Source organism: Mastigoproctus giganteus, chromosome 5 (assembly GCF_048544385.1).
Source record: "Mastigoproctus giganteus isolate SK-2022 chromosome 5, ASM4854438v1, whole genome shotgun sequence".
NCBI classification, from domain to species: Eukaryota; Metazoa; Arthropoda; class Arachnida; order Uropygi; family Thelyphonidae; genus Mastigoproctus; species Mastigoproctus giganteus.
In genome coordinates, this window is record NC_143579.1 from 9178820 (window position 1) to 9204109 (window position 25290).

General features: G+C 37.0%; 1 protein-coding gene and 1 non-coding gene across 2 annotated transcripts in view; one reads left to right on the forward strand and one right to left on the reverse strand.

Annotated features, from left to right (window-relative positions):
• Positions 1 to 14397, reverse strand: part of LOC150085160 (uncharacterized) — a 134796-nt gene extending 120399 nt beyond the window's left edge. The window contains exon 1 of the mRNA XM_090373897.1: positions 13487 to 14397. Within this exon, the coding sequence (XP_090230023.1) occupies positions 13487 to 14179 (693 nt within the window). The 5' untranslated portion in view covers positions 14180 to 14397. The remainder of the gene's footprint in view (positions 1 to 13486) is intronic.
• Positions 14398 to 15595: 1198 nt separating this feature from the next.
• TRNAF-GAA (transfer RNA phenylalanine (anticodon GAA)) lies at positions 15596 to 15668 on the forward strand. The gene has a single exon. It is a non-coding gene; the product is annotated as a tRNA-Phe (tRNA).
• Positions 15669 to 25290: the final 9622 nt, after the last annotated feature.

Below are 25290 nucleotides of genomic sequence, written 5' to 3' on the forward strand. Positions count from 1 at the left end.
TTATAGCTAAAGGTGGGCCGCGAAAAAAAAAATCTGCAAATACCGGTCGCGCTTGAAAAAATTTAGGAAACCCTGATATATAGGAATTTTGCTAGCAGAGACAAGGAGGTGATTATCCCTTTGTATAAGGCATTGGTCAGGCCACACCTTGAGTACTGCATAGAGGTCTGGAGGCCTCATTTTAGGAAAGATGTAGAGTTGCTAAAACGAGTACAGAGAAGGGCGACAAGATTGGTGAGAGGGACAAAGGGGTGCTCTTAACAAGAGAGGCTTAAGTTCTACAAGTTGCAGCATCTGGATACTAGGCACCTGCGAGGTGATCTCATTGAGGTGTATAAGGCCTTGAATGGTTTGAACAGGCTCAATGTTGACTGGATACTTCCGCTTGCTTAGATTAAGAACCTGAGGAGACAGATTCAAACTGAGGAAAGACAGTTGTACAATAGATGCGCGTGTTTGCCTTTAGCCAGCCGGTAGTTGATTGCTGGAACAGATTTCCATTTGTTGTTGTGGAAGTTGATAGCTTATATAAATTTAAGGTTGAACTAGATAAACGCTTGGAGTGACCGGATGGGTGAAATGGGAAGTTTTTTTTTTCCCTTTGGCTTATGCTCTATAAGTTTGCTTTCTCGCATCATATGCCTCAACTAATGCTAATGCTAACCCTCTGTTAGTCTGATCATAGACCTTGCAAGTCAAGGGTAAAACTGCAGCCATTATCAACCCACTGTAGGATGGAAGCATCCTCAACAATTCATGCTGAGGGACATGGACCATAATCTACCACGCTGCTCCAGTGCGGGTTGGCAGATCGACCGTATTTAGCAGTCAGGGGCTTGAACCCCGGTCTACTCAAAGAGTGTGTGTGTGCTACTGCACTCCCGCTCCTGACCACTCGGCTACGGTCAAGGGTAGGAGCTTTTAATAATTTCAAACTGAGATATTTAAGTTAGGAATTAATTTAAAAAGGAATAATTTAATAAAACTTATTTGACGCGATGTTCAATAATTGATTAAAACCATTGTGCTTTTAGCTTAATTGTATATTCATGAGTTTAATTAGTTTTCACATCACGTAATGGTAATCGTAAAATTTATGCTTCTATTCAGCGTGCAGCAGCAAAGTTTAACGTACGGAAGAAAGTGTATGAAGGCAGCTTCGCAGAGAGAGAAAAATCAATACGCAGGTTTACCTATAATGACAGCCATTTTTCGTAGGAGTAAAAATAGGCGTGATATTTCATTCTCGGATAAGATGGAGAAAGCTCCAACTAGGCCTTAAAGACTAGTGATAAGAACGCAACTTGTTCACGAAAAAAAGCACGTTTTCTTATTGAATTTCTAGTGTGGTTACTACAATGTGCTCCGGTATATGTTGTTTATTTTTAACTATGATTTTTTTGATGATTCTGATACTTGCTTCTTATTGTCTTTGGGGCAACTGGAAAACATAAAGTAGCCGAGAAGCACCAAATGCTTCTAAACATGAGTGGCAATCCGCCAGTAGGCACCACAAATAGTTGTCCTAAAACAAATCTGTCTGTCTTAATATTTCTATTTATTTCTATCTATTTATTTTTGTATATAATTCTGATTATACACAAAAAAACAATAATAATAATAAAAGTTGCCCAATGGTTAACTCAGTTACTTCTGGTTAGTTATGATTTTTCCCTCTTTTAAGGTTGATTCGGTTGCTACGTACACTACGTTGCCAAAAACCATGCTTGCCACGTGTCCCCACGTATCAGGAATAGGTATAAAAGCAACTGCTTTTACGCCGATAAGCAGATCATCGAAATACAATAGATAGAGTCAAGGTACTGGCTGAGCTTAGCGACTACCAACAGGGAGTCATAAAAAGATATCATATTAGCAATCAAACTAGGTCAACGGACTGATAAAAATGAGTCAATAATAAATATAATTTAAAATTTATCATCTGGAGATTTCATTTTCTTAAAATGACTCATGCGAAAAAGGCATTAGTAGGATTTTAGAAGCATCAGCGACTATGGCCATATTGATCCTTGTATACTGTCTGTAAATTGCGAGTGTTCTCTGGTCAATTTTCTGTTTGCTGGACAAAAAACCCGACTTTTTGGGAGTAAAAACCATGATATTCTCGTCTGGAACCAACTAACTGAGCCACGTTGTGAAAAAGGCCCATAAAAATTCCCTCGTCCTCGACGAAACTTAAACTCAGGTCTTTTCCAGTCGATGAGGGGAGAACGGTGATTCTACTAACTGTACTACCCAGAAGGGCTGTTCTTAAGTAGTTATTAGAGTGGACATAGCTTTTTTTTTTTTTTTTTTAACCCTAAACTTTCTAGACTAAGGACAGCTTGTTCTCTGAAACCCCGACCACAAAATACCCCGAAATCCAGAAAATAAAAGCTGTCAACATTCTAGGTAGTTTTCAAAAAAAGAAGCTCCGACATATTGATGAATTTTCTTATTTTCTGGATTTCTGGGAGAAAAACCCCGACAACATTTTTGTGGTCGGGATTTCCCCCCAAATGCAGGAATAAAAATTGTCGGTAGCATTCTTTTTACGTGTCAGCGCTTGATGATGTATGTATTTTCATTATTTTAAGTGAAAAAGTATTGAACTTTATTCTGCATATAGTGTATTTTAACAAGTTCTTATATTTTAAGTAGCTCTGACGCAAGAATATATATATATAGAAAAGAAATGAAAAGAAAGATCTTTTAGAATTTAATGAAAATTGAGTGATCTATTGTGAGGCCGCCGTAGACTAGTGGTCAGGCGCGCGGGTGCATAAGTACACGTGCCTTGAGTGACCGGTGTTCAAACCCGTGACTGCTGAATACGGTGCTGTTTCTTATATTCTGTGTATCTTGTAAACTCGTTTGGTCGTCCCGGAGTATAAACATAAAATTATTTATTATTGGATTTTAATTCGATGTCAAAACAGGAAGTGAGCCAAGAATTAAAAATCTTAATAACCGAAAATAAACCCAAATGCATGAAAAGGAAAAGAAATTCATATGAAACGATATATTACGATTTCCAGTTAAAATGGTTAAATATCGATATTTTTATGGAAAACACCCCATAATTTCCACGAACAATGATGGATTACTGTCAGGATTTCGCATTACTATCTTTAAAATGGAATATTCAGCAAACGCACAGCGGAAAGTAGGCCCCTAATTTCCCTTAATATCCCTTTTAATAATTCCGATCCTCTACCTCACTCATCCATTATTAATGTTCTGAAGAACACATTCCCTCCCACGCTGCGGACAAAATGCAATGCAAAAGAGCAGCTAAGTCTTTCAAGCAGTCTTTTCCTTGGACGCTACCTGAAAGACTACTTCGTCAGTCAGCTTTCCTGCTCGGCTTTTTAGTCGACACAGGGTGTGCCACGTCTATTATGTCCGGAATTTTACTGCTAGGTTATGAAAGTATTGAAGAAACAAAAAAGAAAAAAAGAAGGAAAAAAAGTCGGTTGCTGCAGTGTAGGAGGAACAGAGAACACGTAAATTTGGTTGGTGAATGTAGGGCTTGCCTTGGGCGGGCGGGCATGGGGAAGAAGAAGAAGAAGGGGAAATGTTTATCAGACACACATGGGAGAAGGGTAAGGTTTTTGAAGCTAATACGTGTACATATACTGTTACAAAGTTCAAGTATATAACAATGGATTTCCCTGTTCTGGTTCTGTAAACTACGCCCGCCATCTTTTTCATATGTGAACAAATCCTCAATGCCTCAAGTGACAGTGTTAATTATCTCCTCAAATATTTACGATCACCACTTCAAACTGCGATCACAGACAGAAAAGGAAAATTACTTCGAATATTCAGTTTCGTCTTTCCTTGTTTCTTTAAATATGAACACATTTAGAACCTATATAAAATTTTAACATTCGTTTTTAACAGTTGGTCTAGATCTAGTTAAAACAAAAAAAAAAAAAAGGGAATTATTGGATTTCTCCACGGAAAAATCGATTACTGTATACAGTAATTTATGTTCAAATAATAATGTAATTATAAGTTTAAAAATATAAGTGACAATTTGCATCTTTACAATACATTTGGAAAACATTATTCGCCAACTTTGCCTATAATCAAAAAATATAAAAGTTAGGTAGCAAATCTACCAGGGATGCTATGCTATAAATGCACAAGTTTATTATTTATTACAAGTTGGCCTAACTCGGCTACCATCGATAAGATTTAAATATTGCCTCGCATTTGGGATTTCTTTTTAAAAAAGAACCAGCACATATTCTCAAATACCTTTCGATAAAATCAAAATTTCAAAAATATTTTATTACCAAATTAAAGATATGACTAATATATGTGCTAGTTCTTTTTAAAAAGAAATCCAAAAATGTAAGGCAATATTTAAATATTGCCTTGCATTTTGGATCCAGTTTAGTGTATTTAATCAATACATTTCGGTAGGTAATCAAAATTCTTCACGGTGTATTAGAAATTGCGGTTATTGTATTTAATAAATAAATTTTCTTCCCGATAACTTGCTTCTTTATTTATATAAATTTTTCTATCAAAAGAATCAAAAAAAAAAAAAAAAAAAAAAAAAAATAGTTAAAAGCCTACGTCTGGATTTGATCACGTATATCCGGAGTAATAAAAACACACTTGAAACTATTTATCCAAAGAAGATAAAGTCAACTACATTAATTTTGTATTTAAAAGTTAACTCATTAAATTTTGGCTAATACCCTACTCGATTCCTGGTTAAAACTTTTAGAATGATATATAATTTATCTTTGCAGATGCAAAACTCGAGGCCAATGTAGAATAAACAAAGATATATTCAAGGAAGTTTTTGATAATGTATAATAGATTCTTTCTTTATTCTGAAAACACTCTCATAAAAAGGCACTAAACGAAATATAAGCGAAAACAGGAAAAGTGCAATTATGTTGGCGAAATGGAAGTTGATGGCATGCGGAGTCATTACTTGAACGTCGTCATGGCAACAAGAAAACATAATGGACAGTCGCTGACGTTTAAAAGTGCTTGAATCATGACGCTACGAATATATATTTTTTCATCTGTTTTGATACATTTTAAGGCTAGGCATAACCTGAGGGTGTAACCATTTTCACCGTACTTTTTGAGCTTAATGGAAATTATTTACAGAATTGTGCCTTGCGCTACTAAGGAATATTCCAGACATTTTCAGTACAGAATAATAATAGCAGCAAGTTCTTGTTTCGTGTTTCACGGTATATTAAAAATCTTTCTTTCAAAAGCACTGTGGAAATGAAAAATAAGTACATTTTGGACATTGGTTGGTTATGCAAATATTGTAGGAGGCAATGCGGTAGTACAAAGATATAAACGAAGGTTCAGAAATTAGGATTTTTTACAATGGACACGCAACGCGAAAACTAGCTCACAGAATTTGAACATGAACAGGTGGTATGCCACAGAGAGGAACTTACGACGGATTTCAGAACTTCTCACCATCCTGAAAGCGTCCTCCTGGAACCTGGGTGCGGCACTAACCAGCAGGCCATTTTAAGGCTGATCGAAACTGAAACTTGGTGGCAATCTGACCGTTGGGGCTGCTTTCCTTGGTATAATGTTAAATCGACAGTTTTTGTGGATGGTGTCTTCCAGAAGAAACGATGTTTAATGCGGTTGCATGGCGCACACCTTTCATTCTTCAAGTGGACCACCATGTTACAAAGCTCGGTGTGTAGCGGTTTTGTTTCTGAATAATAAAGCGGCATTGATAAACTGTTCTCTCAGAGGCCCAATCTAAGCCAACAGAACCACTGACGAATTAGACAGGAATGTGAGGATTCATCCATCGATGCCACTGTCACTTTCTCAATTAAAATTAATAATGTAAATAAATTAATTTTAATTTTGCTTATTACTTTTCTGTGGTTTATAAGATTTTAACTAAACTAACCACTGTCAAAAGTGATCTGTAAGCAGTGTCCATATTTTTGGCAATATATTGCATAAAAAATATATCACATTGCTAAAAAAAGATAAGCATAACATATCAATCTTGCTTATCTGTTTTTTTTTTTTTTGTTTTTTTTTCAAGTGTCATCTCGCATGATTTTTGTTGATTAAATGCTTATCTTGAGGAAGGAATCCTTGCAGAATTTCTTTTCTTCTGCGTGAACCTCAAAATTGATCTTTAAATTTGACAATAAATTGTCAGTTTTGGATCACGCCTTAATGTAATTTAGTTGGTTTCCCTTTATGTTAAAAAAATCAAAATTGATTTGAATTCGTATTTTACAATATTTATTCTACTTATTTATATTTACTTTAGCATATTCTGTAAATTAAATGGTTTCTCTAATGACTAAAATTAAGTCACGAAACGTTAAAAAACATTGTAAGCTTCGATTGATTGGTTGCGTTGCAATTCCAATAAGGGCGTACGCCAATCCATTTTAGAGACATCTCCACTGTATTCATCCATACGGTTAATACATTCATGGTCCTTTAAACGGAGCCATTGATCACAACTTATCTCTCTTTATGATGTATTTTAATGTTGTCCCATTCTTCTGCAGACATTAACTCGTCGCATTAGGGTCGATCCGAATCTCAATAATTAGACAAGTGCAGATGATCCTTTGGATGTTATGCGAACTTATTAAGATGCATATCCGTGAATCGCAGTGATAGTAATAATTTGTAAATTGTTTCCCCCAATGGAGGTTTTATTTAACTCAATAACTAAGTTTAATTGAGTTTATTATTAATAATTTGTAGACTGCGGCCAACATTCTTTCATATAACATATTTCACGCAAGTAAGATGATCTGATGTAAATTCGATCCCTCTAATTACGATGGTTTCGAGTTTTAAAAAAAAGGCAGAAATTGCGAACTCGAAAGAAGCTGTAACTGATAAATAACACCGCATTTCAAAATCAGGATAAATGCATCGGAAATCTTTTGGCTGTAATTTTGAATTTCGATTGGTCAATAAATGTTTCTGCCATTCCAGCATTCACTTGCAGGTACGTTAGCTTGAATGACCTGCATATTGCACAGTACGACGAACCATGCACGGCCTGTTATTACAGACAATTATGTATAACTGCTGAATCGATCTGAGCAAGTTTCATTTATCTGTAAAGCGCTACCATCTTTCCTCGTGGGTAGCACAGTTGGTTTAGAATCGCCGTCCTCCCACACCGGGTGAAAAAGAATTGAGTTTGAGTCCCTTCAATAACGAATTTTTATGGGTCTTTTTCACAATGTGGCTGAGTTAGTTGGTCTTAGGCGAGTGTAGTATGATTTTTTCTCCCAGAAAGTCTGGTTTTTCTCCCATCAAACAGAAAATCGACCACAGAACACACTCAATTTACAGACAGTATACACAGAGCAATATAGCCTTAGTCGCTGATACTCCTAAAACCCTATTAGAACAACAACAACAACGCATTTTTGGCCATAAGTATGCGTAATTTTCTACTGTAAATTCAATACTGTTTATCTCAAAACAGAATTTCCCAAAAAACGTTATGTGCACGAATTGGTAATACACATAATATTTTAAAAGGTGCCTTGTATGCATATTTTTATTCTTAAATTTTATGTGAGGAAAACGTCCCCATCTCCTCCCCAACACCATGACTCAGAATAAACTTGCAAAAATATATTCTAACGAGTTCTTGTAGAACTGACGTCCTCCTTTTATTTATTATTATTCTCATAACAGGAAATCCTAATTACAAGACCACGCAAATGCTCCAAAGTATCGTGCAAACACGTTCACTTCCTGCAAGAAAACAATCAACACGATACAATAATAGCAGAAATAAAAATATAATTTTAAGAAAACAGTCGGTAACGAGCGGCTTTCAAAAATGATACAACAAAAAAAAAAAAAGAAAAAAAGGAGGATAAACATATAGGATAAGTTGTAATTATTATGAGTTAAGGACAAAAGCTGACAGCAGTTATAAGTTTAGGATTATTATCTGTAACTAATACCAGAAGATTGGCATTTTTTACTTTGTAAACAGTGTCGCGCTGCCAGAGGTATCTGCTTACTATTGAAAGTAACTGTTCAAAGAGAAGCAAGATTGGCTTGAAGGTATATAAGGAAAACAAAAGGCGTTCAGTGGAAAAGTTCATGTAACATTACAATGAACAAAAATTTTTTGCCTTTAGCCAGTGGGTGGTTGGTTGGTGGAACAGACTGCCATCCCTTGTGGTGGAGGTTGATAGCCTAAATAAGTTTAAGGCTCAGCTGGACAGGTATTTTGAACGAACAGAGGGGTGAAGTGGAAGTGGGTTTTTTTTTTTTTTTGGCTGATGCTGCATAAGCTTGCTTTCTTGCATCAAATGCCTCTACTAATGCTAATGCTAAAAGAAGAGTATTAAGATTCTTTAATTTACGAACAATTATGAAATTTCTGATATTTCATAAATTGTTCTTTTTAAGTAGAATTCTTTGGCCTGTGAGGTAAATGTGCAAAACTGGGCTCCATTTTTATTTAATTAATTTATCGTTTTTTAAGTATAACAGAGACATTAAAGTTTGGCTTTCTGTTCCAGAATTACCCTATAATTCATCCCACGACGGAACTAATTACGATTCATGAGGCTCAGTCCAAAGATTAATGTAAGTACTCGAGAAATAGTGGCAGTAACTCAAGGTGTTTATCTCCAGCTTTATTTTCTACTTGTACCTAACAAAATTTTGATAACTATTAAAATAAATTTTCTCTCTATTTTGCGTTCAAAATTACTGCGATGTTCACAACAATTTTCGATTTAGTGACTCGCTCGGAAAACATATCCGTAAGATCATTTGAGGTCTTCGCGTCTTCTCTTACGGCGAACTGAATTTTAGTCCTAAAAATTTATTTGCAGTCGACAGACGCTGAAGGAATTTGCATCCGCTTGCCCTGTCTTGTTTATTGAAATATGACTCATCACTGAAACGGGTAGCTGGTCAAATTACGTAGCGCAAGAAAACCGTAACGGTGATCATAAAAATCATCCGTTCACCTGACCCTGACTAGGGAAAGCTTCGTACGAAATACCTACACTGGATGTTAAAGGGTAACACCTCTCCATTAACCACAACCACGAACGTTGCACCAGTGGGCACAGTTTCGTTGACTTTGCCTCCAAATAAGAGGCAAGACGGAAACGGAAACTCAACGTCTGGAATAAACATCCATCAGTTCAGCCAAATGGAATGTCGCAATGATTATGTCATTGATAAACGGCCACAAGTTCAACAACAATAAGTAACAATCGCGTGTAGTAAGCTCAACTTCAGTTTAAATATTATTCCAGGAAACCACACAATAAACATTGAAACGCTTTTATTCACTTTTTTTCAACTTCCTGTGGGATGAAAAGGCAAGCAACTGGCATTCAGTTATGCTCTACTAAAAAAAATTAAAAAAAAGCAACACGCACTGGTGACAAATCGGCGGTCCGTGAATGGGTTCTGTTTATACTCCGGCACGATCACTAGGTCAAAGGAGTTTAACAGTTAATCATTTCGACAATGAATACAACTGTTAACCGTATTTAGTAGTCACACGGCTGAGCCCACGATCCACTCAAACGCGTGTATTATTGCAGTCTCGTGCATGGCACGATACTGATCAGGTCAGGTTACGTGCTACCCTCTTGAAAAGGGTTGAGTTCGAATACCGCCAAGCTAGCCTCAGGAACAGGTTTTTCATCCCAAGATAAACTTGCCTTCGAACATATGCAATTACATACAAGAAACAATAACGGCCCACGAGCTGCTCTAGTGGCAATCCAATGCAAATGGAATATTTACGGCCCTCGCATTGAAAGAGTAATATGAAAAAAAATGATATAATTGCTTAATATTACGCTGCTTGCATCAAAACCTATTATTTTATTGAGGTACTAGAAACTGCAATAAACCTAGTTAATTGTAAGAGGAACAGCATTTATATTTAGGTCACATAAAGAAAACAATATAATATTAATTAAATGAGAGGTTTCGGAGATAAAGAAATAAAAACTTCGTTCGAGACATTTTTAAATGCATTTCTTGCATCACGTAAAACGCAAGAAATTAAAGTTTACAGCTGTAGCTTATCGATTGCGCAAAACAATCAACTATCTTCGAAGTAATGAGAAAGAAATCTTTTGAATTCTTGTAAAAACCTGAAGAAAAAACTTGTATTTATGTATTTTTGCTCAAGTAGCAGCCCTTAATACAATTAAAATAATTAAACTTCAATGAAATTATTTTAACTATATTAAGTATTTTGCATTTCATTAAACGTTCGGACTAGTTATTTATTTCATTTTATTTTCAGGTTTAGACTTTCAACTCCTTCTTTGGTTTAGAAAAATCAGGATATGAAAGAAGCAAAGGCTCACATATTTCTCATCATTGCAGAGTAGTATTGCTTAAGGCTCCTTCGTCCTGCACGTGCTGTTGGCCTTAGCCCATCGGCATTTTGTCAAAGTGCTGAAAAAATCAGCTCAACTTGAGGTAGACTGACCTACACAATAACGGAAGAACAGACGCAGTTGGAGAGCTACAAGGAGGAAGTCTCTAGAAGCAGTAGGGTGCTTTATGAGAACGCTGAAAGAAAAGTAGTACAACAGAGACCAAAGTGTGAAGTAGTTTAACAGAGGGAGCTAAGAAATGTCTACGAAGTCATCACACCTACTGATAATTTTGAAATATGATATGATCTCTTCTCCTTAGAAGTTCCTTTTAAAGAAAAAGGAGGACAAAAATGTAGATGGGGGAAGCTAATCAACCAAATAAGTAAAAGTAAAATTAAGAATTCAAATCACGACTTCGAAGAGGTGAATAAACCGGTGTTTACTTATACTTTAAAGATGATCTCATATATTGGCACTGATCTGCTGTTTGTCCACAAACTAGAGATGATTCACCTTCAAAGAAAGAAGACTAATCCAGGAGACTTTGGGTATAGAAAACCATGACTAAACTTTTCTTTGTCTGATGATTAAAAGTACGAATGACGTCATCGCACGGCTCGTTTAAACATATTCATTGCTATTAGTCGTAGTTGACGTACTTTTCTCTGGATAATAGAGAAACAGAAGATGTGGAGAAAATAATGATCTTCATCATGATCTGAATTCATAACATCTGACAACTGAAAGTTTTCCGAAAATATTCTTGAATCTCTATATAGCAAAATAGAGACTCTGGTCTTTCGGGTACTGCATGCGGAATCGTGATAATAACTTCCGTTTTTCAGCAAACATTTACGCAGCTTATTCTTACTCTCAAACGATTGTGTGTCAACCTACTTCTCTAAGGCTTCCTTAAAATCCCAAGGTCGGTTTACGTAGTCATCGATCTGAGCTATAAAGGTCGTCGACCAAGTGGCTACCATTGCTGAAAAGCAAACATAAAGTACTTTGGTTGTCTGTGGCATGGATGTGTGTGCAATCCCTCAACGGATTCTACAGATTGGTTGAAAAATAGATCGAAAGAAACAAATTAGCTTATTTCTTTAGTATCTCATATTTAATCATTCTCTCTCTCTCTCTCTCTCTCTCTCTCTCTCTCTCTCTCTCTCTCTCTCTCTCTCTCTCTCTCTTGCAAACTTATACAAATAAGTTTACAATGCATATACATCGATGATTGTCATATATTTCGATAAATAGATACAATTAAAACTGGAGCATGCTGTTCCTGAAAAGACTCTACGTAAGTGTGGCTTTTAGAGGTTTCGACGTCCGTACTTGAATTAAACAGGGAAATCACCTAGAAACATTTTTTGTTTTTCCTTTATGTCTCTTCATGAACATTCCCTTTTTGAGCTAGCTTTATTACCATTTTTTTTTTATTTCGCAATCATTTTATTTAACCCTTGGCAAAGATGCCTCATATGGGTCGAACAACTTAAGTTATCTTTAAGAAGCCTGCATGGCCTTTCCACGTGCTTGCCTTACACCTGTATTCACAAGGTCGACAACTTCCCCTATTTGGTAAAACAAGATTTTTCGTTACTCGCCAAAGAACCAACCTAAACTGGTGGGGATGATGATGATCATCAGTTTCACTGCACGTGCCTCCATTAACGCTTTATTCAGGAACAGGTGTATCTTAAAGTTTGATTGCGGCAGACACTCATGAAAACACTAGACGGGTCGTTACAATTAACTTCTCTTCTTTGCAAAGAATCTCACATGGTGTACAACAATTTATAAAATAAAAATAATACATATTTAATTAATCACTAACAAAGATAGATCTAATTAATTATTATAGATTTAATTAATCAGCGAGAAAAGTAACAAATTTGTGGCCTATGTCAATGAAAGCTAATATTACTTTGCAAGCCGGATTTAGAATACATTGTAATGGAAAATTCTGCTATTAGTAGCATCAGTAAATTACTATTATTCTTACTTGTTTAGCCTCGCATTTATGATGCCACTGGATTCCAGTTAACAACAGCAAATAAATATATAATGAAAAATGGACTCTTTCGGCTTCGTTCCTTTGCCAAGCTGAACAGTTCGTCTGCCAATTCGGGTGCATGTAGTTTCAGATATTAGTACAAATATTACTTTAAATCGCCCTCTATATTCCTTAATAGTAATTAACCATTTTCACGATTAATTTTATATCTGAACTTTAAACCTATTTTAAATTTCCTGAATAAACTGATACTGGCCGCATTTTAATTGAAAATAGTTAATAAATAAATCTTTATTTCCAAGGATATACATACAAATAGCAAAGTATGTATAAAGGCAAGTTCCTTCCAGAGCCGGAAATATGACCAATATAGTAGAAGCATTAACTGGCATCGAGATATTCAGTATCCTCCCAGTGAGGTGTTAATAGGGTTAGTAAATAGTAAGTTAGTATACAGTTAGTTAAGAAAATTGAAACGCTATATACTCTTAGATAAACTCTTAACAGAGAATGCTGTATTAACAAATTTAGCAAGTTGATAAAAATCAATTAGTTACATTGTTTACAGTTTTGCTAAATTTATACAGCTGGCTCGGTTAGCGCATAAGAACAGCTGTTTAGTCTAAGATTATCCGGCAATACTTCTTGTCAGTAGCGAATTTAAAAAAAAGTCCACATCGAGTGACTGTGCAACTTTTAGCATTTGTCGAAGGAGAAATCTATCAGTTTTGTGCAACCTGTTTCCATCGGTGGTTAGGGAGGGAGTTGCCCTAAGAGTACAGAGTGGGATCCTCCAGTGAACAGTATCCCACAGATCAGGAGCTGAAATACGTCCTACGAGCATATTTACAGTGGCAGTGAACCTCCTCTCAAAGATTGAGCTGTGGAGCCTTGAGATATTTTAAACTTAGACTTAAAACATTCAAAAACTTAGATTAAATTTAAAACAGCTCGTCAACCAGTTCACATCACGGATAAACACCCAACGTTTGCCATATTATTAATTTATCAACGAGGTCAACACTAAAACGAAGAAAACCAATTATTTAATTTTAAAAAAGTAAATAAGGAAGATTATTTAAGTACTTACTCGTTCATGGAGACTTCGGAGATCGTTTGTGATTATCTGTGGAGGAGGTTCCAAGAAGGTGTCGGAATCATCGTCGGCCTCATGACCATCAGAATCGCTGTCTTTTGCCAATTCGGCGTCGATCTCCTGTTCCATCTGAACCAGTAGAGGTGCCGGCATGCCGAACTTCGCTCCTCTACGGGCAACTTCCAGTAGGCACAAAATGAAACTTCGTTCATTTTTTCGAAGCACGAGATCGTCGGTTTCAAACAGGAGACATTCCTTAATTGCCAGAGACCGGCACCAACTAATGAAGTTCGATATATTGTCGCGAGCATGAAACGTGCCCGGTTGCACGTCCATGCGGTACACCACGTCCCGTTCTGGAATCTGGATTGTGAGCCCGTTATGTCCGGCACTTCGCCACTCCCGAGCTTTACGCATCACATTGTTAGCGTGCCGGCAGAGAACGACTCCCGTTTCCAGTTTCTCCATGAAATCATCGACACTGATGAGCAACCCGTACAGGGAGTTGAGCCACTCCGCCAAATCCTCTTTCATGGCATACAGATACTCCTCGCTGGTCGGAAAGTGCCGAAGCGGCCGAGGTTCCAAATGCATAAGATGAAAGTCTTGAGACGAATCGGAAATATCTGACCGCTCTTCCGTATTCTCCCTGGTTGCCATCTTTCCAGCAGTCACGTCTCCCTGCATGGATGGACGGAAATCGATCGATGCGGCACTGCGAGCTAGGAAGAAGCGTATCTCGTGTGTGTAGATACAGCTGTGAGCATATCAGCCCCTACGTCATCGTCGTATCACACCGACACCGAAAGGAAACGGGCGTTCCTTTAACCTGACGTACTAGCCTTCGCTACCAGTAACGAAGAAACTGCCTCCTTGGAGACGAACGCTCTTTTAAAAAGCCCCATTCGAGGGGTTTCCTGGTAAGGCACGTTTCGTAACAGAATGACACCAGTGCGCGATGGGAACTGTAGCTACATCTACCGGCGGGTTGCTGAACTCACTGACGACGCCATGTCTCTCTCGGACAAAAAAGAAAAAGAAAATAACTTTTTAAATATGCTACACGGAGATTTGGACGTTCACGGTTAAATATTTCTAGCCATAGATAAGAATTCAAAATGTCATTGCAGCATTTAAAGTTCAATAGATTAGTAAACGCTGTGAGTCACGTGCAATTGGCTATGGAAATTTCCCCGAATTAACTGGGTGATTCATGATATACTTGTCATGCCCAAATGTATCTGTTAATCCTCTTGTTTTGATAAATCTGTTTGATACTTTCTATCGCGAGATAATTTAAACAGTATGTAGCTGAACCAACAAACACCAAGTGTGGTTGTTGAGTGAAAGCAAAAATTCAACTGGTTGAAATACTGAGTGGAGATACTCTACATAATGTACTGTTTCAAAATTATTGGCTCTCTTTCTAGCTTAAAGCGAACAGTATTAATAGTTGTTGCTTTTTAATCTCATAATCTATAAGGTGCAAATTCGGACTACAGAACTCGTCAAGCTACTTTACACAAGAACACGATGGTCCAGTCCGATTAGCACAATGTGAGGGACTACCTCCCCTTTATATCCCTTTATATTCAATTCCCACCCACTTTGGTGGGTGGGAATTGAATATAAAGGGATATAAAGGTCCAAAGAGCAACAGTCTTCTTTCTCAGACTCGTTTTACTTGAAATCTGCGGTATAGTTTATATTGTTATTTTGTATCAGTTAATATTTTAAAAATTTTCTTTGAATTATTTATTTATTGTTGTTGCTTAATATATTTTCCAGAAGTGGCGATAAGTATAGTGTAATAATTTCTTTTAATACTTTCACATATTAATTAATTAAATTTAAGCCTACACCTGGAATTCTTGACGTGATATACACTATTGTACTCACTGTCCAATAAACACTTTTATTTATTCATATATATAACATAAATAAACGTCTTTGTTCGACTTTTTTTCATATATCACTTACATTAAATAATAATAATAACATAAAATGAAATAATCTATAATTTAAGAGTACAGTAGTACTCTTGCAGTGCCTTCGTTAAAATATTTAGCATCAGTTGCCTAATGGACGCACCATACACAAGAGGCCGAAATAGCTCAGTTGGGAGAGCGTTAGACTGAAGATCTAAAGGTCCCTGGTTCGATCCCGGGTTTCGGCATTAAATTTTTTTTTTTTTTTTTTTTTTACTTTTTTTTAAGTGATAAGTGACTGTTATGGATAAAGGGATGACTGTAGAGTTTTAGGAGCAGCAGCAATTTAGGCCATATTGCGCTGTATGTATGATGTCTGTAAATTGCGTGTAGTCTGTGGTCGACTTCTGTTTGCTGGACCAAAAGGACAGAGTTTCTGGAGACAAAAACCATGCTACCCGCGACTGAGATCAACTAACTCAACCATGTTAGTTGGTCTCAGGCGAGGTCAACTCCATTAAAAACCCCATTAAAATTCCTCACATCATCGATGGGATTCGAACTCGGATTTTTTCCACCTGGTGTGGGGGAGGACAGCTATTCTACCGACTGTACTACCTCCGAGTGCTAAAGGGACAGCTGAGTATGTCTTTCAACTGCGAGTCGTTGAGCCTCTGATTTCTACCAACTGTACTATCCACGAGGGCTAAAGGGACAGCTGAGTGACAGAAGACAGAGGGTGGTTATAAATGGACACTGCTCTTCTTGGACTAATTTTATTAGTGGAGTCCTTCAGATTCAGTGCCGGGCCCATTTTTTTTTCCTATATTTATTAACGATATTAAAATAAATTTAAATTTATTTGATGAAGTGAGACCGAGAAGACCTAGCAAGACCTATAAAAATTAGCTAGACATACTGAGAAAAGGCAGTTGATATTTAATATTGACAAATATTAAATATCAACTATTTAATATTTGTAGTAATTATACAATCGAGAGTAGTAATCATAACATACCAATGTTGGATGGTACCACATTCAAGGTGGTGGAAAGGAAAGAGATCCAGGAGTAATTGTACATGAAGTTCTCTGAGCAGTGCAGACAATTCATGAGGTTCAGTAAGGCCGTTTGTGAGGCCTACAATCTGGAAGTGTCATTTTAAGAAGGAAGTCGTTGGAATGGGTGCAGAGAAGAGCGGCAAAATCAGTCAAAGACACAAAAATAGTACTCATAGCAAGTTCAGTTCTGAAAACGTAGAGCTTGGAAAGTTGGCTCCAGTGCGGAGACCCGATTGAAGTGTTTAAGGTTTTAAATGGATCGAGTAAACTAAATGATGCTGGCATCTCATTGTTTCTCGGAAAACTACATAAGAAGACAAATTTAAATTGAAAAAGGATGGTTGTAGGATAGATGTATGAAAATTTGCTTTCAGCAAGAGAGAGGGAGAAATTGATTGTTGTAACAAACTTCCATCTAGTATTGTAAAGTGGATAGTTTGAATAGATTTCAGGAAGGATTGGACAAATTATTAGAGTTGATGGGAAAATGAAGCGAGTAGCTTTTTTTTTCTTTTTTTTTTTGCCAATGCTACAAATATCTTGCTTCCTTACATCATTTTGCCACTACTGTTACTAACAGTAATATTAATGTTCTTATTTGAGCAAATACGGAATACCCGCCCATCTTCTAACATCAAATAAAAGAACCATCATTGTGGCTGTGTTCTGGGGAGGTGTCATGATGAATGGCTACACCGGTTTCCGCTGGCTAAGGCATTTTGACTGCTGAAAGGTATAGGGACGTGATCATGAGTTTTATGTACAGGATATTCAGAGCTGATTTTGCACGATATTTCATCGGCAATAATGATCTTCCACGTAGGGTTCGCCGGTCGAATTCTTTCAGAGTAAATATTCATAGGATAGAGTGGCCAGGAAGATTTCAGACTGGAATTGAGAACGCTGACTTTATCCCAGAACCCTCCGGACTGAAGGTTTATTACTGCACAGCCTTATTGTGAGCTTTGTGAATAGCATGAGAGCACGTTGTGAGAATTGTTTAGCTGTGAGAGAAGATTCTATTCCATAATCCTGGAACAGTTGCGAGTACAACTGAACACCCTATTACTATTGTTAATTTTATTGTCAAATTAATTTTTTTAAGAATTGGCTTATAGTGACGTTTTAATCACCTAAAATATATTAGCTTTCATACTTTGATGTAAATTTTGCGTTTGATGGTAGTTCTGGTTCCGTACCCGAGTGGTCAGGAACGCGAGTCCAGTTAGCACATGCTCATTGAATAGACCGAGGTTCCAGCCCCTGATTGCTAAATACGGTCGATCTGACAACGTACACAGGACCAGCGTGGAAGATTATGGTCCATTTCCCTCAACATGAATCGTTGAGGAGGCTTCCATCCTGCAGTGGATTGATAATTGCTGCATTTTTTTTTTTTTTTTTTTTTTTTTTTACCTGCACATGATATTGGGAAACCACTCCATGCGATGGTTACTCTCAAAAAAAAAAAAAAAAAAAAAAGTGCATGCTGCACGTAAATAAAGATTATATCTTTCTAATAGTGTGTCGAATTCTTCCTTAAATTTATTCGAATTACTCACTTCCCAAACCAGATGGAAGTTTGTTCCAACAATCAACTACTCTCTGGCTGAAAGCAAACTTACGGATATCTATCTTTTTTTTTTAATTTATGTCCCCTTGTGTGCTGCCTTAGAAAGAGTAAGAATACTATTCTCTTCAATTCATCCAATCCTTTAAAGCCTTAAGCACTTCAATCAGATGTCCCCGCAAAAGTCTAATTTCCAAGCGCTGCAAAGTTTTTACAGATTTTATGATACATGAGATCAAATTATAATTGATCAAAGGCTAGGGCCCAGAATTTAGCAGCAGCTGTGCAGTAGCACCGGGCCTCACGTTAATTCAATCGTAATTTTATTTTTATATTTATTTATTATTATTTTGCCCTTGCGGTATTACAGTGGCTATAATCATCATCCTCCCAAAGAGTGAAAAAAGGCTTGAATTCGAAGTCCGTCAATGATGCGAGACCCTCGTGAGCAGCATAGTTGGTATAATCACCGTCCTCCCCACACCGGGTGGAAAAAAACCTGAGTTTGAATCCTGTCAATGATGCCAGCAATTTTTATGGGTATTTTTCCCAATGTGGATGAGTTAGTCGGTCTCAGGCTAAGGTAGCATGGTGTTTTCCTCCCAGAAACTCCGGTTTTTCGTCCAGCAAGTCGACCACAGGATACACGCAATTTATAGGCATTGTATATATAGCGCAATATGGCCTAAGTTGCTGATGCGCCTAAATCCTACTACAACCCAGCAATGACGAAAATTTTTGTGGGTTTTTTTTTTTTTCACAATATGGCTGAGCAAGTCAGTCTCAAGGCAGGGTTGCACGACTCTTTTCTCCCGGGAACAGGTTTCTTCTCTAGTCAACCGCAAACCGATCAAAGAAGACACGCAAATATAGACAGGATATACTGTAGTCATGTTCCTATTTTTTTTTTTTTTTAACTGATATTAATAAATAAATAAATATTCTGTTTATACTCCGGGACGACCAAACGGTCAGAGGAGTTCACAAGATAGGCAGAATACAAGAAACAGCACCGTATTCAGTAGTCACGGGCTTGAACCCCGGTCACTCAAGGCACGTGTAGTTATGCACCCGCGCGCCTGACCACTAGGCTACGGCGGCCTCAAATTAAGATATCCTATTAAAGCAAAAGTAAGTTCAGAATACCTCATTCGTTTGTTGTTAGGTGAGCAGTATCAAATGAGGGGATGCTTTTAAAACTGTTACACCAGGCTTCCTTTGGTATCATACTGGCTCTTGTAATTGAATATTGTAAGATTCTTCCACAAAACATTTGATACAATTTTACGAAGTATATATTTCTATTTTATGTATGAAAAACAAGGCTTGGGTAGATAACTAAAATTGTAGTTATTAAAAATAATTTAACACCATTGGGTAAATAAAGAGAATTAGTTTATCGGTACTAAAATTAGTTTATATAGGAAGAAATAAAAATGAGATGTGTGCAAAATTGAATAGATGTGGAATGTATGGAAATATAGTAGTAGTAATAGTAGTAGTAGTAGTAGTGGCATGTGATGCAAGAAAGCAAGTGTATAAGCTTTTGCAGCATCAGCCAAAAAAAAAAAAAAAAAAAATCACAGAACAAATCCATCTAAATGTTTGTCCAGTTTCTCGTTAAATTTATTTAGCCTATCAACTTCCACAACGACAGATGGAAGTTTGTTCCAGCAATTAATCACCTGTTGGCTAAAGGCAAAGTTCCGCACATCTATTCTACGTCTGTCTTTCCTCAATTTGAATTTATGTCCCCTTAGGTTCGTAATCTGAACAAGTGGAAGAATCCCATCAGAATTCAGCGTGCTCAACTCATTCAAGGCCATATACACCTCAGTCGGGTCACCTCGCAGGTGCCTAGTCTCCAGCCGCTGCAATTTGCAGAACTTAAGCCTCTCTTGGTAAGAGGATCCATTCATTCCCCTCACCAAACTTGTTGCCTTTCTCTGTACACGCTCAAGCAAATCTACATCCTTCCTAAAATGAGGCCTCCAGTCCTGTACGCAGTACTCAAGGCGTGGCATGCCCATTGCCTTATACAGAGGGACAATCACATCCTTTTCTCTGCTAGCAAAATTCCTATATATCATTGACAAAACCCCATGACCTGCCCTGGCAGCCTGTCTGCATTGCTCAGAAAACTTCATATCTGACTGCACAATTACTCCCAGGTCTTTTTCATTTTCTACCACCTTAAGTGTAGTACCACACAGTTGGTACTTCTACCCATATGCAGTACTTTGCATTTGTCAAGGTTAAACTTCAGTTGTAACTTCTCAGCCCATCTGCCCAAATTTTCTAGATCCTGTTGCAGTAGCACACTATCATTAACAGCCCTGCCAACCTTTCTATCATCTGCAAACTTCGACACTAAGCCTGATATACTTTAATAAATATCATTGATAAATATACAAAACAACAACAGTGGACCCAGAACCGAACCTTGTGGAGCTCCACTAATAACATTACTCCACGAAGAGCAGCACCCATTGATTACCACCCTCTGTCTTCTTCCACCCAACCATCCTTTTATCCATTGTAGCAACTTACCCTTAATACCATTCTGCTCCAATTTGTACAATAGTCTTGCATGCGCAACAGTATCAAAAGCTTTCCTGAAATCCAAGTACAGTTTATGATATCAAAATTATTTTTTGTATCCAGTTCCTTTTTCCTTTGTAACCACATTTTAATAACCAATCAAATTTGTCAGACAAGACTTTACTTTAACAAACCCATGCTGTGTCTGAATTATTGCTGCAGTCTTGTCTAGATGATCCTGCAATGCATCTTTAACCAGTGACTCCATTATTTTACCCGGAACAGAATTAAACTCACTGGTCTGTAATTCCTCGTGTCACCCTTCGATCCCCCCCCCATTTGTGAATTGGGGATACATTTGCACATCTCCAGTCCGTGGGGACCTCTCCTGAATCCAAGGATGCTCTCATAATTATGGCTAAAGGTTTGCTTACCTCCTTTGCCGCCTCCTGTAATATAACTGGATAGATCCCATCCAACCCAGGTGCCTTTCTTATGTTTAACTTCGACAATTTCTCCTCCACTTTGCTCTCAGTTATTACAAATTAAGCACCCTGCTACAATTTGATAACCTAGTAGTAGTAGTAGTACTACTACTACTACTACCTTCTGGCATTTTCAAACCTTAATAACTCCTCATGTGTGAATGTAGATGCAACTGGTAGATCTTTTGGCACCCTAATACGACTTACTTTATTAAAAATATTTTTAATACTTTACTAGGGGGCTTTGACCCCTGCTCGCTTCTTTTGATAAAGTAAAATAAAATACTTACAGAAGCTTTCGACACTGTGTGTGTGTCTCTTCCTCTGCTATGAATACACAAATACGTTACATATGGAAATCAAGAATGGTACCGCGTGGTCATGTTAGATAAACATGGTGCATGACCACGCTTAAACAGAAGCTTGTTTTACCACAGTTAAACAAGCTTCTGTTACGTATTTTAGTATTTGTTACGTATTACCACGTAACTCGCATCCCTCTTCTCCCATTGGCTGAATAAATATCACTAGGAGGAAAATTATTTTAATGTATAGAAAGATATATTAGAGTTTAAGATCATTAAATTAAAACGCAACTTTTGAAACATCCTGAAGAGAAACTCTTTCCTAAACAAAAGTTCACATTAGCAAAATCATAAAATATGTAACTACCATTTTAATTTTTGTACTTTCTTCTAAAGTGATACGTTGTCAGTGTGGGGTTTTTTTTTTTTTAAAGGTTATGTAGACATCTATAATTGAACTGATTAAATTAACTTTCCAAGGCACATTAAATGAAAACGCCCAAACTGCACCCTATCTTTTCCCATAAATGGGGCAAGATGAGGTACAGTTGTTTACAAAAATTACACAAAAATGAAACGTCTTCGTCGATGACGAAATTACGAAAAACTGGACTAGAACACAAGATACTGATCCTTCCTTCTTCCTTAGTTTCTTGGGCGTTTTCATTAAACAACTCAACCTAGCTCAATTGGATGAGGAAACGAAATCTGTGGTTTACTATTCCACTAGCCTCCGATAATAATTTCACCCTAATTTCTAAATACCGCTGGAAGAACAGCCCTTTCCAGCTAGTCATGTCTGCTGACCTGATGTCACAATTGTAGTCTGATGAACTGGAAGAGTAACACGTGACATAAAAGAGTGCGTGTTGATTTTCCTTTCTGTTTTCTCTTAATTTTAAATGTAGCATTTTTAGCATTGCGTAAGAACAGTGTTATCTTCGAACTGGAATATAAGAAGATCTCAAGCTTACATTAGGTGGAAGTCAGTTGGAAGTTAGATCTAAGCGAGTCACCGATAGTTGAAAATTTTTTAATATAATTACAACCGTATATTTTTCAATATATTCACCGATGTCCTAAAGTCAAGCAAGAAGCGAGGCCAGTCATGTGTTCCGATTAGCTCTGATTTACAATTCTCTGCAACGATGGATGAGTGCACCTGTAGAAGAAACTGCATGAAACTCTGGAATAATCCTGTTGTACCAACAAAACTGGCTACTGAAAGAGGCGTAAGTTTTCATGACATACCCTTCTTCTCGTCATTTGGTCGGAAGGTATCATGAACGCTAAAGCACATCTGAACATTGTTGCTGATCAGGTGCCAGACAATGTGGCTTGTTTATTCCAATGGACCGTGATACTTTCAAGATGACAATACAACCATCCGCCTCACCAGTTAGTTAATTTCAGTCCTGTCTTATAACTCGCAAAAAGAATTCATCTGCTCCTGTTTTCTCGTATCTTCGAACACTCAGATTTCTACATCTCAAGATCACATAATCTCTATTAGGAATAACCCTGACTTCTAATGTCTATTGGCAAAAGCACATCACAAATATTTCTTTCTTTGCATCTAAAAAAACTGGGTTTTCTCTTTCGCTCTCGGCGTTACTGTTTTTCTAAACAGCTACTCAGCTACTGCTGTGTCGTGTGCAAATCTCAAATGCACCCTACAGGTTATTTTTTTTTTTTTGCTGGGAATAGAAAATAACCCACCAATATGGGTTATTTTATATTCCCATGGCTGACAAATTTTGCTGGAACGGTCCATGGCCTGTAAGCAGGAAGGTGACTTGCAATCCAGCAAAAAAAATAACCCATAGGGTGGATTATTTTTTTTTGCTGGATTGCAAAAAAAATAATGTTTTTTTTGGATTGTAAAAAAAAATAAACGTTTTCCTGTCATGACAAAAGTAATGACAGGAAAACTTTCTAAATCTTCAAAAATTCTTTCTTTAGATTGTCAGATGATATAACTTTTTTAAATAATATAGAGCAACAGAAATGCTGTTGGAATTTATACATATGGAGATTAACGTGGGGATATCTAAAACACTATAGAGGACAGTATTAATACATCGGGATAATATCTGTATGAATTTTTTTTACATCCTAACAAATATAATTTGTAAGGATGTATGAATTTAAGCAGTGGTTCTCTCACTACAAACGTCTCCTGCAATTGAATTTCCAAGGCCTTCTCAAAGTGTTTTTTTTTTTTTTTTTTTTTTTTTTTTATTCTCTTTCCGTGACTATCTCTTGTAAATACCTGCGTGATAGTCTCCTACTTGGATAGTTTGAAAACTGTGATGGAACAATGCTGTGAATTAATTTGGATACTTGAAATGTATGATTCACTTATTTTTCCCATCAAATTCAAGTGTACCTCGACCTATTTCAGATGGCGAAATGATTCTCACATACCTGTAACAAGATGACGTTTAAATAAAATTATAAGCCAGTTTGCTAGGACCACTTCAGAAATTTACTTTAAGCGTTATTAGCAAGACAATGGCGAATTTTATGAGTTTTTACAAATAAGGATATTTTAGCCTTATTATTAAGATAGATTATTATTATTATAATCTGGCAAATGAAGCAAGGAAGCAAGCTTATACAGCATCAACACACACACACACACACATACACACACACACACACACACACACACACACACACACACACACACACACACACACACACACACACACACACACACACACACACACACACACACACACACACACATCTGTCCATCTCATCCAATAATATGTTCAACTCCTCCTCAAATCTGTTCAAACCACTCATTTTCGCAGCACCAGATGGCAATTCGTTCCAACAACCAACCACTCTCCAGCTGAAAGCAAATTTTCATACATCTATCCTGCAGTTATCCATTTTTAATTCCAGTTTACATTCCCTTGTAAAATGGAATTGAAATTTCTCAGACAATACATACAGGGGAATGTAATTTCCTTGTATGTATTGTCTGAGAAAGAGATGGAATGCCATAATCATTAAGTTCACCCAATCCATCCAAAGCCCTAAACACTCAATCAGGTTTCCTGGTAAGTGTCTAGTTTCTAAGCCCTGCAATTTGCAGAACCGAAGTAATTTGTTGATGAGCGTAGCCTTTTGTTCTCTTGACTAATCTGATTGCTTCTCTCTGCACTAGTCCCAAGAGGTCCAAATCTTTTCCAAAATGAACCCTACAGACCTGTATGCAGCACTCACGATGTAATCCAACTACCCAATACAATGGGACAATCACTCCTCCCATGAACCCCATAAGCCGTTCCGGCAGCCAGTCTGCACTGCTCAGAAAACTTAACGTACAATTTTCTCTAGGTTTCTTTCGTTCTTCACCACCTTCAGTATGGAATCACCCAATTGGTATGGCATACTGTATGTCTAAATAGGCCTATGGCTTATCACTATAAAACGATTAATTATACTTTGTGCATTTATTTGCATTAAAAAATTTCACTAGATAAATTACGTATACAAAACTTATATAAAAACTTGCGATACTCTAAAAAAATATATTTTTCCTCAGCTATACAAAATATGAAATGAATATTTTATATATATCAATGAAAATTGATGGCATATACCCAATAAGTTTGAGTGAGGTCACTAGGGAGTGTATTGAACCATTAAAGTTAATAATGAGGGCGTCTTTGGACTCGGCAGAGATTCATTTGGATTGGAGAAGTGCCAAAGTATCACCAATACATCAAGGCGGTTCTAAGGGCGAAGTTGGTAACTACAGACCAGTTAGTCTGGCTTCAGTAGTAGGCAACATCTTAAAGGCAATGGTTAAGAATGCAATTCAAGAACATTTAGATAGATATGGCATTCTGAATAACATGGTTTTGTTAAGTTGAAAATCATGTTTAACTAACT